Source organism: Oppia nitens, unplaced genomic scaffold, assembly GCF_028296485.1.
Source record: "Oppia nitens isolate AA-2021 unplaced genomic scaffold, nextdenovo-longstitch-racon4-pilon3 scaffold5_pilon_pilon_pilon, whole genome shotgun sequence".
NCBI classification, from domain to species: domain Eukaryota; kingdom Metazoa; phylum Arthropoda; class Arachnida; order Sarcoptiformes; family Oppiidae; genus Oppia; species Oppia nitens.
In genome coordinates, this window is record NW_026533243.1 from 4,068,192 (window position 1) to 4,084,620 (window position 16,429).

At 26.9% G+C, this 16,429-nt stretch overlaps 4 protein-coding genes across 4 annotated transcripts; all 4 read right to left on the reverse strand.

The window, feature by feature from the left end:
• Positions 1-183: 183 nt before the first annotated feature.
• Positions 184-1,008, reverse strand: LOC128961314 (phospholipid hydroperoxide glutathione peroxidase-like). The gene is made up of 2 exons (XM_054307535.1): positions 923-1,008; positions 184-848 (listed from the first exon to the last, which is right to left on the reverse strand). Exon 2 carries the CDS (start codon positions 794-796, stop codon positions 281-283), a length of 516 nt encoding a protein of 171 aa, XP_054163510.1. The 5' UTR covers positions 797-848; positions 923-1,008; the 3' UTR covers positions 184-280.
• A 1,736-nt stretch (positions 1,009-2,744) lies between these two features.
• On the reverse strand, positions 2,745-4,389 carry LOC128961307 (isocitrate dehydrogenase [NAD] subunit gamma, mitochondrial-like). Its single transcript, XM_054307529.1, has 7 exons — positions 4,264-4,389; positions 4,105-4,208; positions 3,978-4,049; positions 3,476-3,904; positions 3,296-3,410; positions 3,080-3,226; positions 2,745-3,011 (listed from the first exon to the last, which is right to left on the reverse strand). Exons 1-7 carry the CDS (start codon positions 4,324-4,326, stop codon positions 2,766-2,768), a joined length of 1,176 nt encoding a protein of 391 aa, XP_054163504.1. The 5' UTR covers positions 4,327-4,389; the 3' UTR covers positions 2,745-2,765.
• A 271-nt stretch (positions 4,390-4,660) lies between these two features.
• Positions 4,661-6,074, reverse strand: LOC128961306 (26S proteasome regulatory subunit 10B). Its single transcript, XM_054307528.1, has 2 exons — positions 5,839-6,074; positions 4,661-5,765 (listed from the first exon to the last, which is right to left on the reverse strand). Exons 1-2 carry the CDS (start codon positions 5,942-5,944, stop codon positions 4,681-4,683), a joined length of 1,191 nt encoding a protein of 396 aa, XP_054163503.1. The 5' UTR covers positions 5,945-6,074; the 3' UTR covers positions 4,661-4,680.
• Positions 6,075-10,453: 4,379 nt separating this feature from the next.
• LOC128961524 (LIM/homeobox protein Awh-like) lies at positions 10,454-13,778 on the reverse strand. Its single transcript, XM_054307770.1, has 5 exons — positions 13,644-13,778; positions 11,626-11,714; positions 11,175-11,322; positions 10,920-11,073; positions 10,454-10,857 (listed from the first exon to the last, which is right to left on the reverse strand). Exons 1-5 carry the CDS (start codon positions 13,776-13,778, stop codon positions 10,454-10,456), a joined length of 930 nt encoding a protein of 309 aa, XP_054163745.1.
• Positions 13,779-16,429: the final 2,651 nt, after the last annotated feature.

A 16,429-nucleotide genomic window follows, 5' to 3' on the forward strand; every position in this document is an offset into this window, starting at 1 on the left:
CTGTAGATTATACATCCAATTACACACACAATGTATACATATTACATAATATTTAGATTTTATATAAAAAATTATAAAAAATAAAAAACATGCCAATCGTACACAACTTTATCAAATAAAAAAAGTATATAATAATTGCATAAATTCTTAAAAATAAAATTATAGAAAACAATTAATTGATTATATATATCAATATTATAGTATCAATAGTATCACCAAATTTGTTAGAAATCAATAATAATATAAAACACTTATAAATGTTGAGATAGTCTGGTAGTGACTAATCAGTGGCATTAAGAACGGCTTGAATGTCGGCATCCATTTTGTTGGGAGAAGTGATTGGAGCGAACCGTTTGACGGGAACTCCGTTTTTATCGATTAGAAACTTAGTAAAGTTCCACTTAATCGAGTTACCGAAAATACCCGACTGCTGCTCCCGAAGCCATTTCCACAACGGATGAGCGTTGTCTCCATTCACATCTACTTTACTGAAGAAGTCATAGCGAGCGTTGTTCTTCTTAACAAACTCTTTGATGTCGACATCACATCCCGGTTCCTGATTGAGGAACTGATTACAGGGAAAGGCAAGTATACGGAGACCCTTCTGTTCGTAGGTTTCGTACAATTGATTGAGTTCTTTGTAATTGGTTTTAGTGAATCCACAATTGGACGCAACATTCACTATAATCACCACAAAACCAGAATATTTCTCAAGATTTACATCATTGCCATCGATGTCTTTAGCAGTGAATTCATAGATAGTTTTGTGTTGAGTTGCGGATCCGTTAGTAGCCATCGATTAATGTTATTTGTATGCCTTGTCTTTAGCTGACAATTGATCTAATAATCTGATAATACAAAAACAATTTTATAATAAAACAATTAAAGCAATTGTTTGTCAAAAACAACATTTAATTATTACTTTATTTTCCTTTAAATAAAACAATTTTTTTATTAATTAATAATTGATTTATTTTTGACTCCAAATCTAATTATTAAAACTCTAATAAAATGCTCGCAAATAACGTTACACTACTGTACTGTAAATACAATTACAGGTAATATATTATAATAAATTAGTTAATTATTGTAATTAAAATAACTACAGTATATTGTATTAACTAAATGTATTAAATATGTATTTAAGTTAATTACAGATTTTCATAATATTTTCAGTTGTATTACTGTATAATACTATATTAAATACTATAAAATTATTTATATAGAAATTATGAAAACTATGTAATGGTAATAATTATTTGAATTTTTATAAATTATTTGTTAGTTATTTTTCCTATAACTCATTATAAAACAATTTATTGTTATAATATAATATACTAAGTCATCTTATTTATATAACAGTCAATATTCAAAAAAAAACTTGAAAAGTTTTGTTTTCTGAAATCTATATGAGCCTTTTTAGTGTGTGTGTGTGTGTGTGTGTGTGTGTGTGTGTGTGTGTGTGTGTGTGTGTGTGTGTGTGTGTGTGTGTGTGTGTGTGTGTGTGTGTGTGTGTCTGTCTGTAGCATTTCATTTTGCGAATTTTGAAATTCTGACTTCAGATTCGGTTAAAGGACTACTAATAATCTATTGAAAAGTTGTATTAAAATTTCGATATCTCTTCGGGAACATAGAGAAAATGGCGGCCAAAATAAAAAAAATTTTAAGAAAATTTTTTTTAAGTATAGATTTGAATAAAGCATCAAAAATAAGCATAAGAAATATGCATTAAAATTTTGATATCTCTTCGGGAACATAGAGGAAATGGCGGATAAAGTAAAAAATTTAGGTAAAAATTTTAACATTTAGATTATCGTTTATATAGAGCATCAAAAATAATATATAATAAATCAGCATTATTTTTTTTTCAAAAAATGGCGGCAAATGTATAAAAAAAATTTTAGGAAATTTTTAACGTTTAGAATTGTATAGAGCATCAAAAATAATGTATAATAGATCAAAATTAATTTATTATTTAAAAGTATCATTATAGTTGTTTATTTTGTTATATAAATCATTTGATACTAGACATGACTATAGTTGAGTTTATTTTGGCATACTGAATTATTTGATACCTCACATGGATATAGTTGAGTTTATATTGTCATGCTGAATCATTTGATACATCACATGACTCGTTGTTTATTTTTGCATACTGAATCATTTGATACTCTACATGACTAAAGTTGAGTATATTTTGACATTGTCATATTATATGTATTATACTATATAGCCGCTATAATTTATAAAAACTAATGGTTTTCAATGATATTCAAGTTTTTTTTTCTGAAAATGCTTTCTAGCATTCTTAACTGGTTTTATAATAACTTCAAATATTTCTTCAAATAATAATTTTGAAATATTTGTAAATTTTGTTACAATATTACAGGTAAATAAAATATTAAATTACCCTATATCTATATAAGCGATTAATTAAAATTTAAAAATGATATTTTGAAAATAATATTACATAAATATTTTAATTAATAAATATTGTTTTAAAGAATATATATATTTCTAATAAATATTCATAAAATTATTTTGTGAGTTATTTTATAATTATTAATCAATCTTTATTTAACTTTATTTATAATATATCTTATTCAATAATTTATGCGATAACTACCGTTAATTGTCTAAAGAATAAATCAAATTAGTTTTGTTATTAAACAAATTTAGACAATAAAACATTCAACAAAAACATAATACTATATAAATGTAAACATCAAACATAAAACATCAGATCTAAAGTAAGACATCAATGACTAGTGTTTTGTTTTTTGAATGACTTCATTTAATAAGAAGTCTACGACATCACTGGTAGTATTATTGCCATTGATATCTGGTGTGTGAACTTTGGCCTCATTGATGCACTTGTCTATGGCCTCACGTAACATCTGTGCGTATGAATGTAGCTCTAAGTACTCGAGTAGGTCAGCACTTGCATTAAACATAGCTAACGGATTGGCAATGTTTTTACCGGCAACTGATTTTCCTGTATTTCGTGTGCCCTTTAAAATCAAAATTTTATAAATTAGTTTATTAATTATTTAAATTTTTCCATAATTTTTAATAATACAGTTTCAAATACTGCATAAGTTTGTCCATAATTACGACCCGATGTAATACCAGGTCCGCCAACGAGTCCACAAACTAGATTTGTCAGTATATTTCCATAGAGATTAGGTAATAGTAAGACATCAAATTGATTTGGATTTGAAACGAGCTATAATTTGATAAAATGATTATTTTAAAAATAATAAATTTGTTAAATAATGCCTAATTATGTTAATACCTGCATCGAACAATTATCAATAATCATATTATTATATTCAATTTCTGGATATTCTTTAGCCATATCTGTACAGATCTTGAGGAACAATCCATCGGCCAATTTCATAATATTGGCTCTAAAGAGTAAAAAAATAAGTCTTAAAGCAACTCAAGTAACAATTGACTGCTAATTGATACACACTTGTGAACACAGGTAACCTTTTTTCTGTTATTTTTCTTCGCAAATTCAAAGGCATATCTAGAGATCTGTTCTGTCCTCTGTCTGGTTATAATCTTAAGACTCTCAACCACTCCATCAACGCTCTCGTGCTCTAAACAGCTGTATTCTCCTTCAGTATTCTGTCGGATGAGAAATATGTCGATATCTTTATGACGAGTTTGAATGCCTGTTTGCGACTCACAGTGAATCACATTTGCAAACAAATTGAGCCGAAGTCGGAGCTCAACATTACGCGACAAGAAGTGCTTTGAGTGCTCTCTCGTCTCAATATTGCCTTTAAGTGCAGCGCCGTTACGTTTGATGGAAGTGATGGCTTCAAACATGTTCTCAAAGTCCTCGTGAGTCGAGTCGAGATTTACTTCTTCGAAATCGACGGGAAAACCACCCGCTCTTTCATTAAATTACAATAAAGTTATCAGAGTTTGCATTAAATTTGTATTCAGTATATCATAAAATTTTTTACTTAAATACTTTCTTCACGTATTTCATCATTTCAGGTCCAATACCATCGCCGGGAAGTAAAGTAACCATAAATCTGAGATTTATGCAATCAGTTAAATACAAATATCAATACAACTGTCCACTCATACCTTCCGCCGTATTTTGCTTTTGTATTGTTCACTGAAGACGAAGAATGTATTGATCGACCAAATGATTTGTTGTAATCATTGCCACAATTGGCTACAACTCGCATCTGTGCGGACACTAATATAATTGCAATCCAATAACAAAACAATCAAATCACTTACAGTCATATGTCTGGCCAGTGATGGTCGGGTTGTGGCCACAAATCGGGTCAATAGAGCAGTCATTATGCGATAAATGTTATGACTTATGAAACAGTGATTACTGTATAATATATACAAAACAAATTATATGTCACGTGATTCATATATCTATTAATACTGTATTAATATTGCATTTGTGGATAAAAATACATATAATAAGCAAACATTAAAATATTGTTACAAAAGTCGATTAAATTATTGGATAAAACATAAGAAAAGTCTATAATAATTATTATACTTTTCACAAACAAATTGTAATAATTTAAATAAACAATAAATGTTTTAAACATAATTTCTTAAATATGAATGTATTTTATTAGCATAAAAACATTGTTTGATTATGTATTTAATACAAATCAATTAAAAATATTAATGTTATTAAACAGGTTTATAATCGAGTTTTGTTTCCAACTTCTTGTTGTCGGCAATCTTACGAACGGCTTTCATGAAGTCCTCCTCAATCACATAATCCCTGTCAGCTCTAATGGCAAAGAGTCCGGCTTCAGTACAAACATTGCGAAGATCGGCGCCATTGAAGCCATCACTCAGTTTGACCACTGCTTCCCAGTCAATGTCTCCGTGTTTAGCAATAGGTTGTGCATGAATTTTAAGCACTTCCAGTCTTCCCTGTTCATTAGGCAACGGAATCTCAATCTTACGGTCCAAACGGCCCGGTCTAAGTAAAGCCGGATCCAATGTGTCGGGTCTGTTTGTGGCCATAATCATCTTGACTTGACCTAATGAATCAAATCCATCCATTTGGTTTAGTAGTTCCATAAGTGTTCTCTGGATTTCTCTGTCAGCACTGGTTCCTTCTGAGAAACGACGGCCACCAATGGCATCGATCTCATCCATAAAGATAACACACGGCTGGTGATCGCGAGCATAGTTAAACATTTCACGAATAAGTCGTGCGCTTTCACCGATATATTTGTCAACAATAGCTGACGAAACAACCTTTAAGAAATTGGCCTCCAATTGTGAGGCTACAGCTCGAGCCAAGAGTGTCTTTCCAGTGCCGGGCGGACCATATAATAGACACCCTTTCGGTGGAGTAATACCCACTCTTTGAAATAACTCTGGATTCAGAAGTGGCAGTTCTATCACTTCTCGTAATTCACGGATCTGTTCGGAGAGACCACCAATTGAGCTGTAGTTAACATCTCCCGGATCTTCGTGTGACATATTGTATACGAGAGGATCCACTTCGCGAGGCAGATATCGCATGATAGTCAAAGTTGTCATATCAAGTGCTACTCGTGTACCGGCTTTCAGTTTTGATTTATCCAACTGTCGACGACATCCAACCACATAACGCGGACCATTCGTAGCCTTCACTATGAAGTTGTCGTCAGTCAACTGCTTGAGTACTTCGCCGACAATCTGACCGACGCTTTGCAATGCTTTCAAATCGTTTTCACTTTTGTCGTACTGTTTGGTCACATCTTTGAGTGACTCGCGAACTGGTCATGAAATAAGACATACAAATGATTAGGTATTGTCATGGATTCAATTGTGTGGTTAATATATTGATACCTTCTTTGAGTCGTTGTTCAATCTCCCGATGTTCTAACACTTTCTTCCGGTAATCTTGAAGTGCTTTATCACGAATCGCATCCGTAGTATTGGCCATAACTGTCATAGTTGTCAACAATAGTCAACAATAGATATAATTGTCACCAAAAGTGTTAATAATATCTTCAAATGTATTGTATATTAAATGCTGAATCACTTGACTGTCAATTAATGTAATAAATATTTCAATAGATGGCGACTATTGTCTTATGTATTAAACAATAATTATTATTCATTTTTATATTAATACTAAATTTAATTTAATTTTAATACTTAAGAATATACTTATTATTATAATTATATGACTATTGTATTAAACATGTCTTATAAGTGATTGTCATTTTACCCCATTTAATACCCCCTTCTATAATGGAAATCCTTGTTTAACCCAAATTATAATTTAGTAATAATACAATTAACCAATAAATAAACTCTACTCTCAACTATCATTTACTTGACTTTATTATTTACATACAGAATATCCCATTTATATTTAGTGCCAAATAAACTGTATATTTATAAAATTAATTTTACAGTAGTATTGATCATCACATTTCAAAGACATATTAATAAGTTTGATCTTAATATGAAATATCGTTAAAAAGATATAACCGTTCAAAAAGTTTTGGTCAGAAAATTTCTGTGATTAGGAATTGAGTTTTTCAAACAACAAAAATGTCTATTAATTTCTATTAATTTTTTGTCTATAGAAGACATGATTGAAATTTTTTCGCAATAAGTTACACATATTGGACAATAAGTGACTTTAATTTAGTAAAAATAATCAAATGGATCCATCATTTCATACTAGACATACAGTGAGTCAAACATATTAAAAGTAAAAGTTATGAATCTATTGTATAGACCTTTAAAAAGATAACAACTGATCCATTTTTTATATATCAAAAGTTATACAGTATATAAAAATTATAAGATTATAAGTCTTTGAAATTTGATTTATCAAGACTACAGTGAAACCAATTTTTTAAAATATAAAGCTTAGCTTACGCTAAATATACAGTATATGCGACAATCTATAATTGCTTTACTAATTTTATATATTCGTGTAATTATATATATATTTTTAATTTTTAGCACTAAAATTGTATCTATCAATCAATACTTTTTATTGCTACCACATATCGAACCCTAAACAACACATTTTATTATATTGACTGAAAAACAAATGTTATTTTAAATCCTATTTTCAGTATTATTGGTAAATAATGTAAATAAAGAATTGAATATTTCAATGAAATCTTATTTAAAATATTTAAGTTTTGGTATTATTTTTTGTAATAATATAAATTTTATTTTTCCTTCTAATGAGCCAGGGATGGAAAATAAAGTATTTTTGGAGGGATTTTAATGGGAAATTTCCCTCCCTTGGGATCATTACAAACCCTACATATACTATACTGTACAGTGCTATGGGTATACAGTCCTAAGATGTGGATTAAGATTATTAATCCTTATAAATGATATATTGATATATAGTTATATTTTTATCAGTTATAAATTATGTAACTATATATATATAATGTATAACTTTTTAAACTTTTACTTTAACATTAAAACTAAATCTCAATTTCAAAGGTGAATACATAAAAAACAATTTAATTTAATAAAATTTCAACTTTAAAATTCACATATTGATATCTAGTCTAGATAATCTAGATATCTACTAAATAGATAAATAAATTAGGTATCATATAATTATTATAATATAAAATATTAATTTAATATATAAAACATAATTTTATAAATTTTTAATATTGTCTTTAATTTTGTTGATATATTTGATTAGAAATGTTTATTTTACTAGTATTCAAACATCAAACAATGTTATTAATTTTTTCAGTTTTTTTAGATACAACTTTTCAATTATATCAGTTTTAGATTTTTGTTAATATTTTAATTTATCACTTTTATAATCTAATAATTATTAATGTAATTTAAAGTTAGTTATATATTTAACTAATATATTATCAATTTATTTCATACTTTGTTTGTTGTGTCACAATATAATTCATTTGATTTGAGGATAAATTCTTTAATATGATATTAATATACAACAATAGCAGACAAACTTTATTAGAAACCCATAGTATGTATTGCATTGATAATCTGTAATTTTCAAATATACTTATAGTTTATTTTAATGCATTTCTATATTAATATAACCATAATTATGGGTTTCTAATAAAGTTTGTCTGTTATTGAATATACGATATATAATATATATATATTTATAAACAATAAAGTGGTAATATATTTATGTATTTATTAATATATTATAAAAAGAGTTTATTTAATTAACTAAATAGTATCAAGATAAATTTAACATATTAATGTTAAACCATTACTCATACTGTATATTATACAAAACTAGAGTGCTTTCGATGAATGACTTTATATTTTTCCAATGAAACAAATATTGATGAAAATGTGTTAGAATTGATGTAATCGGAAAGCAATCGACAAATCCGATAACAATATGCCTTAGAATCTCAACTTTCTTTACAAACAAAACATTGCAATTGTTGTTATTTTTTAAATATATTAAAATTTCTATGATATGACAGAAACATAATAAAGGTATAATTTGAAATACAAAGTTTGAATAAAGAAAACAATTTTAACAACAAAAAATTTAGTATTTAATATTTATATATAACAATTTTACCACTACTTATTTATAAAAAACACAGTATACTATATATAACCTAAATGCATTACCATGGTCACTTTTCACAAATTAATCTTATAATATGAATTGGATTGAAATTTGATTCATTTTTGTGTATCGTTTAAAATAAATATATATATAAATTATTTATATTCACAATAATTCATGTGTTAAGTTGTATTATTTGACTGAATTGTCGGTCGATAGGAATTTGTGATAATTGTAGTAAAGCTTAACTGAATATCAGTGCAACACATGAGAGATGTTTAGATTAGTAGATAATTCTCACTATTTTATATTTGCTAAATTGTTTGGCTTTAAATACACTATACTTATTAATATTATATAATTATTATAAATATATATTATTACATAACTGTATGACTAAAATAATATCGATATTATTATATTGTATATTTGTGAACAAATTACTCAAATTATATTTTCAATTGTTAAAATTCAAGTATATACAATAATTTTAATAACATTTAATTAAAATTTATTTATTTATTATACAACTTAATATCAATATATAATATGATATCATAAAGTTACGATAATCTAATAAATAATAAAACTTTTTTTTTGTGATTTTAAATAAATCTTATTAACAAAGATTAGGAAATACTAAAAATAAATGTAACTCTACTATAGTATGACTAACACAAAGTACTACTGTATATATTGAGTACAATAAGTGAGTGCTATCGTCGAAAAATGCAAACTTATTATTGGATTTAAAGCCAAAGACCAACGGAGCGGAACTGTTTGAATGTCTGAACGACTGGTGTCGGAGTCGACACATATTTGACTCCACTGTGTATTTGTTGAGTACATTCACCACACATCACAAGACAGACATCCCGTTACACCAATTTATTTCTTCTGATGATCCGATATACACGAGTCTCCAATTGACTAATGTGTTCACAACTTTATTAAATCAATCTTTTAGTTGCCATCAAAGCCTCAATATTTTTTGTTATTTATATTTTATCAATTTATCAATTGAGCTTATATTCAATATAATTGTTTTGTTTAGATATACTCTATTACATATAGGTTTTTATTGATGTAAAATTGATAACAATTACTAAGTATTTAATTGTACAGATATTTAACAGTTTAATTTAATATAGAAAAATAACTTTCTATTTAATTAAATTATTATATTAATAAAAAGAATAATATTATTAAAAACATTTGTATTTTAATATTTTATGAATTTAAAAATTAATATAAAGTAATAAAAATTAATATAAACGTAAGTTTCAAATTAAATAAATTGTGATAAGTTATCACTAATAACACATATTCTTACGTTTTTAATATAGGACTGCTTTAAAAATAAAAGGCTAAAAAATCTATGTTTTAATCCTATATAAGCCTACAGTATAAGTTATTTCAATATAGGATCAAATTTTAATAGATATTTTCATCTATAAAGTTTTAGTCTATCTTTAACTATTGTATAACTTTACTATATTGTATTGTACAATACTGTATATTATATTGTATATATATATATATAATATTTACAGTATATCATACGGGTATCAACAACAAAATTATTTATAGCATTTCATTACTTTTAATTTTAAAATTAATTTTTATTAATTAAATATTTTCTTTAGTAAATCAAAATACAATAAATTTTAACATAACTATAATTTTATTTATAATATCATTTAATTAAAAACAACAAATTAAAAATGAGTGTAAACTTAAATAATGCAATAAAAAACAAATAAATTAGTATTTAAATCTATACACAATTATAAAATAAATTAAGTGTGATATCATTAAGTTATTGTAATAAATTGAAGGAATGATTAAAAATGAGGTATTTTTGACTTTTGCTTATTTAGTGCAATTGACGGCAAATAATCAGATTATAGGCGGCGATGGAGAGGAATGTTCATCAGAACAGGGACTGGCATTGGAATCCCCTAATGACCAGTTGGTGTCGATGTTAGTCGACGGGTGCACATCACTAGCTGTCGACCAATTAGTGCCACCATTTCCGCACCGGTTCTTATTCATGTACTTCTTTTGTCGCGCACGTGAATTCTGAAACCAGACTTGTGTTACACGTTTCGAAAGACCCGTGAGAGCGGCGATTCGCTCCAAGTCTTGGCCGTCGGGATTTGAGTCCAACTGAAAGTTGGCCTGAAGTACAGACAACTGTTCCTCAGTGAATGTTGTCCGCACTCTCTTTGTCTTTGACTGTGATTTATTTGTCTGTCCAGAGTTGGACTCATCGCTACAAACCGAGGCATCTTGTGTTTCGCCTTCAGTAAGCATTTATACAATTTTTAATATCCAAGAGAGAGATGTTATAATTGGTAATTACCTTCATTAGTGATACCAAAATGCAATTTACACAATAATTTACTGTCATTTGTCTGATTATCGATTGTAAACTGTTCTCCAGTACTGAGTTGTCGCTGACATAAATCACAGGCAAAACACGCCAAATGGTAAACGTGAGGACCGGCTCTCCTGACCTAACATTTATTGATATTATAATCTTTTGTTAATTAAATATTATTTTTATGTATTATAAATTATTTAATAAAATAGTTAAATTGTAATAAAGATTTATTACCCAATCTGAAGGTGAGATTTGTCGGTAACATTTTGAGCACTTAATAGTTTGATTAATAAGTTTTATGTAATCATTTTTACAATATATCCGTCCGTTTTTAAGATAACAAGATCGACAGTGACTTAATGATTGATCACATTCAGAGCACCTGTATGTTAAATTAGTGTTAAATTAGGTTATATAATTTTAAAAATAAAATTGAATATTTTGTAATTATTCTATAATATCAATATATCATAAAATTATATTTATATATTATCATATTATTATATCAAATATTATGATATAATTTTTAATAATTGATGTATTAATATCTTATTTTTAATATATTGAATATTTTTATGAGTTAGTAATAAAGCAAAAATACAGAATTATAGAGAATAAATTAATACATTAAAAATGTTTACTAATACTTAAGTTAAATAAATGAGTGCTTGTAATTAATAAATACCTTAAGCAATTGATATGCCATTGATGATGACCAGACACTGATGCAATTATAGGTGATGTGGCCAATGATGAACCGCATCCGTAACATATCTGCAGCATATGTGATGAATGACAAATAAATAACATAACTTGTATTACAAAAAACAGTAACTCAAACACTTATATAACAATATTATAACTACAAACTGTGTATTTAGCTTAGTGTTAGTTAAATCACTTGTAAGCAACACATATGCTATTGATTGTCGACATCATCTGAGAAAGAGTCGACAAAAGTGTTATATCTTATTGTTTGTGTAAGTCTTTTGTGAGCAAATCATGCCTTTAAGGTTGTATTCGTCAGTTTTGTATAGAAAACCTATTGAATGATAGGATCGGTACCACAGACACAGTGTCTGGACTTTGCATTGACGTACACTTAATCTATTTTATTGTGTGACCAAAATTGTCGTCTCTAACTATTTGTATGACATTTTATAAATTATGTTTATATATATATAAATATATTACACTGTATTATACTGTATTATAATGCTCATTTTGATGCTATTAAATATTTTCAACTAGATAAGTTCAAATGCTAGTTTCTATTATAACTTGTTTATCTAATTCTAAAAAATTAACTAAAATATTTAATTTATTTTTTAATATATAATAAATTATAAATATCTTAATTAAAAGTTATATATTTATATGCTCAAATATTTTATGACTATTTTAAATATAATAAATTATATACTAAATTATTTATATATTATTTATATATTATTGTAAGAAAAAAATATTGTTTTAGAAGAAATATAAAATCAAGAACTCTCTCTCTCTCTCCCTCTCTCTCTCATAGACACACACACACACACACACACACACACACACACACACACACACACACACACACACTCAGTCAGTCAAACATAAACTATATATACTTTCTTTCTCTCTTTTTCTATGAGTATAATAGTAACACAAAACACAAAAATATTGTCGAAATCATTGGAAACATTTAATACAAGTCTAGAGTTAATAAAAAGCATTGAAATACAAAATGCTGTCAAAAGGCATTATAACAATAAAGTGAAGCAATGAATGAGTAAATGGGAAACTACTTGAAAATATTTTATACATATATTGCAGTCAATAGCAGTCAATACTACAATTTGTTATAAAAGTCCAGAATATGAGTACACAGAAAGCGTGAAAAGGCAACCATCATATGGTGTGCCCTATCGGCTATGGGACAGGCAATGGATGGCCAGTTATGAATGTCTGATCTCTGACAGACTATATGGGATCCCATGAAATACAACCAAACATAAGCATCATATGAATTGAATAAAAGACATATATCAGTAGGAAATGTGTTACAAAATGAAAAGCCCTATTTGGTAACCCCTCGTTGGAGAGGCACTACCACTAACAACACGGGACTAGCACTGGGATATTGTCGCCGTTGGTCCACTTGACAGATGACAATGGAGTAAACGACAAAATGATGAAGTGTTAGGCTATTCAATGCTTTACTAGCTTTACATGTCTTAACAATAGACTATATGTACTTCACAACCACTATAACATACTGTATATGATTGTGTGATCGCATGCATATATGAAACGAAACTTAAGTTAAACTGATAATTTTATAATATACAATATAAAGAATTTAATTGAGTTAATAGATTTAATTATTACTAAATAGTAGATTTTTATTACATAGCTAAACAAAATTTAATTGATTATTTGTAGAAATATTATGCTAAAATTTTTTAAAAATGTTCAATGGAAATAGTATAGGTAGAACTATGATAGTATGATCTTATAAAACTTAAAATTGTTATTTTAATATTAAATTATGCAATTTTTAACTAATTATTAATATATGTAGTAATTATTTATTGTTTAAAATTATTTTTAACAGTATTGTTTGTAGATGTTATCAAGTAATTTAGTTAATTAAAAATTAAAAGTATTATAAAATTATAAGATATAATATGTATAAAATAATAATAATAATTGACATACCTTTTCAATACTTAATTGTGGGGATTTGTTTGGACTGGATAGCAGACTGTGCGATGCAGACACCGGTGACGCACAGTCTGTGTCACAGGTATTCAATGATAATTGTTTTAATAGGAAGCGCTCCGAACGTATCATAGGTAAAGACACACACAGACACATACATACACACAATCACTTGCAATTTGGACGGTTAGCACAAACACTGGCAACAGAGCTAACTATATTTATCGCTATAACTTAAGTTATAAGTCAAACATATGCTAAACATAGGTAGCGATGATTTCTGGAGATTGCTTTACATATTCTTCATGTTTGACATATTGTTGGTAATATCATTGACCCGATTATTAGTTGCGATTAGATATTATCTCATATAATGCTTATACATCTCCTGCTTTATGAATGTCTCCCTCACTGTCGATCCCTCTTTCTTTGGCATCTCAAGAACATCCCATTTGTTTGACGTGTTATCTCTACAAACAATATATAACAACAACGACGAGGTGTGCGGATAACTGGCATAAAGCCGGTCGATGTGCTTGTGATCCGCCTCACAGCCAATCATATGACTCTCCATATTATCATAACATCCAAATTGAATTATATTTTATATATAACTGTATATACAGTACAGTACTTACAGTTATACAACATCTCTATTACAAACTTATCAATTCATTTATTAAATATACTGCAGTTGTGTTTAGTTAAACAATGCATTTTTTAAAAATTTTATTAATAAATGTTTAAATAAATATTTTATTAAATACAATTAAAATTATGCTGAAAATTGTGTAATCAAATGTTTATAGTCTATAATATTAGCTGCAATCGTGTAAATTGAGTTGATTTCAGTCAAATGTTATATACATGTTATATAGACATAGCTAATGATCATAGTTTTAAAGTTAAAGTAAAAATTCAATCCAATTACACCTCTTTTCAGTAGTCTTTTATGTCAACATAACTATCAATGAAATCAATGTATGCATTGATTTACACGTGTATTCACTATATTTGAAAACTTACAGTACATATGATATTGTAAAGCAGTTGTCGATTGTAATCCTATTTACAAAACTAATAAAAAGACAAATAAATATTGTTTAGGACATTGTTCACAATTATTCACATATTTTATTTCATTTGTTATGTAATATTAATAAAAACTAAGACAATTATAAAAGATTTCTAACATATAGTACAGTATACTGTATTAATACTAATAGTTGAAGTATTATAAATATGATAAATGCAAATAAATATTTCTATTGCTAACAATTACAAAATTGTTTATAAAAAATAGTGTTTGCATAGTATAATCAAATTATTTTAAATTAATTTGTTTTTTAGTTATGTTAACTTACTAAAAATATTTATAACAAACATAACTTAATAACATAACTAAAGTATATAAATTATTATTAAATTCTATGAATATGAATTCTATAGTTAAATTATAGTCTAATTTCTAAATACATTTTGTAAAATATGTTTATTGCAGTAATTGTTTAATATCATACTTTATTATAACTATGCATATATTATAGACATATAATTTTATTATAAACCTAAAATAAACAAATATTTCACTTTTTATTTTAACAATTTAAGTTATTTTATTTAAATTATATATAATTTAAATAACTGATAATTGTATACTTACTTAAATCAATTGAATGATGTAAATGATGGCAATAGATTGTCAATTGGTCTAAATATTAATTTTAGAGTCCAATGAATAAGAAACTAATTAAACAAAGATATATATAATATTAATATAATGTTAATTTTGTATACAATAGTTAGTATATATACCATACCATAGTTAGTATACTATAAAAAATAAATTCTAAATATATATTATATTTTAAAAGTAAAAATTTTAAAAATACAACATATTATATGATATAATATGAATATATTTGAAAAGTCTGAATAGTGTATCAATTGTGAGATGTAGTGGTTTGTGATATCATATGAAAAGTTAGTAAGAAATGGTATTGAATATGGAAATAGTGGTAAACTGTAAATTGAGTTATAGTTTAGTGTTAATAATGCCTGTAATGATGTGGGTTTCACTTTAATGAGGGAACAAATAACACAATTGTCTACATCACTGAGTTTTACAAGTAATGTCTATACGGGGTATGTATAGGGTTTGACTCAACACAACACAACTCTATGTTGTGTTCAATCAATTGTAAGCAATGCTGTAATTCAATGAATGACTGAGCGCTTACTCGAAGGGAATTCCAAATGCAGTGTAAGTCTAGTGTTGACTATATTTTAGGTTTGCTTTAGTTTGGGCTCTACTGTACTGTCGGCACACAATCGACACAATCAACTGTAGGCCACAATCAGGACTGATGTATACCACCGGCAAAAAACATACAAACCATATGAAGACCTTTGAATTACAAATTAGATTATTATTACATATCAATTGAGATCAAACTACACACTAATCGCGTTTATATCAAACTATTCAATACATTTTCATTCATATTTTACAATATAAATCACATTCAATTTAATTTATTCATATAGTATTTCATTATATAGTATAAAATATTTTTTGAAGTATTGTAAAAATTAAAACGTAAAAAATAAAATTGTTTATATTATATATTTTTAATAATACTTAAATGTTTATCGAGAATTGTCTGTACAGTCAATAACAATATATAGAGAATCAGTGATCATCACTAATGCTGACCACGCGTTACATACAAACATAAGAATCAACGATAAAAGTTAAATAACATTATGTTTGCATCGATTCA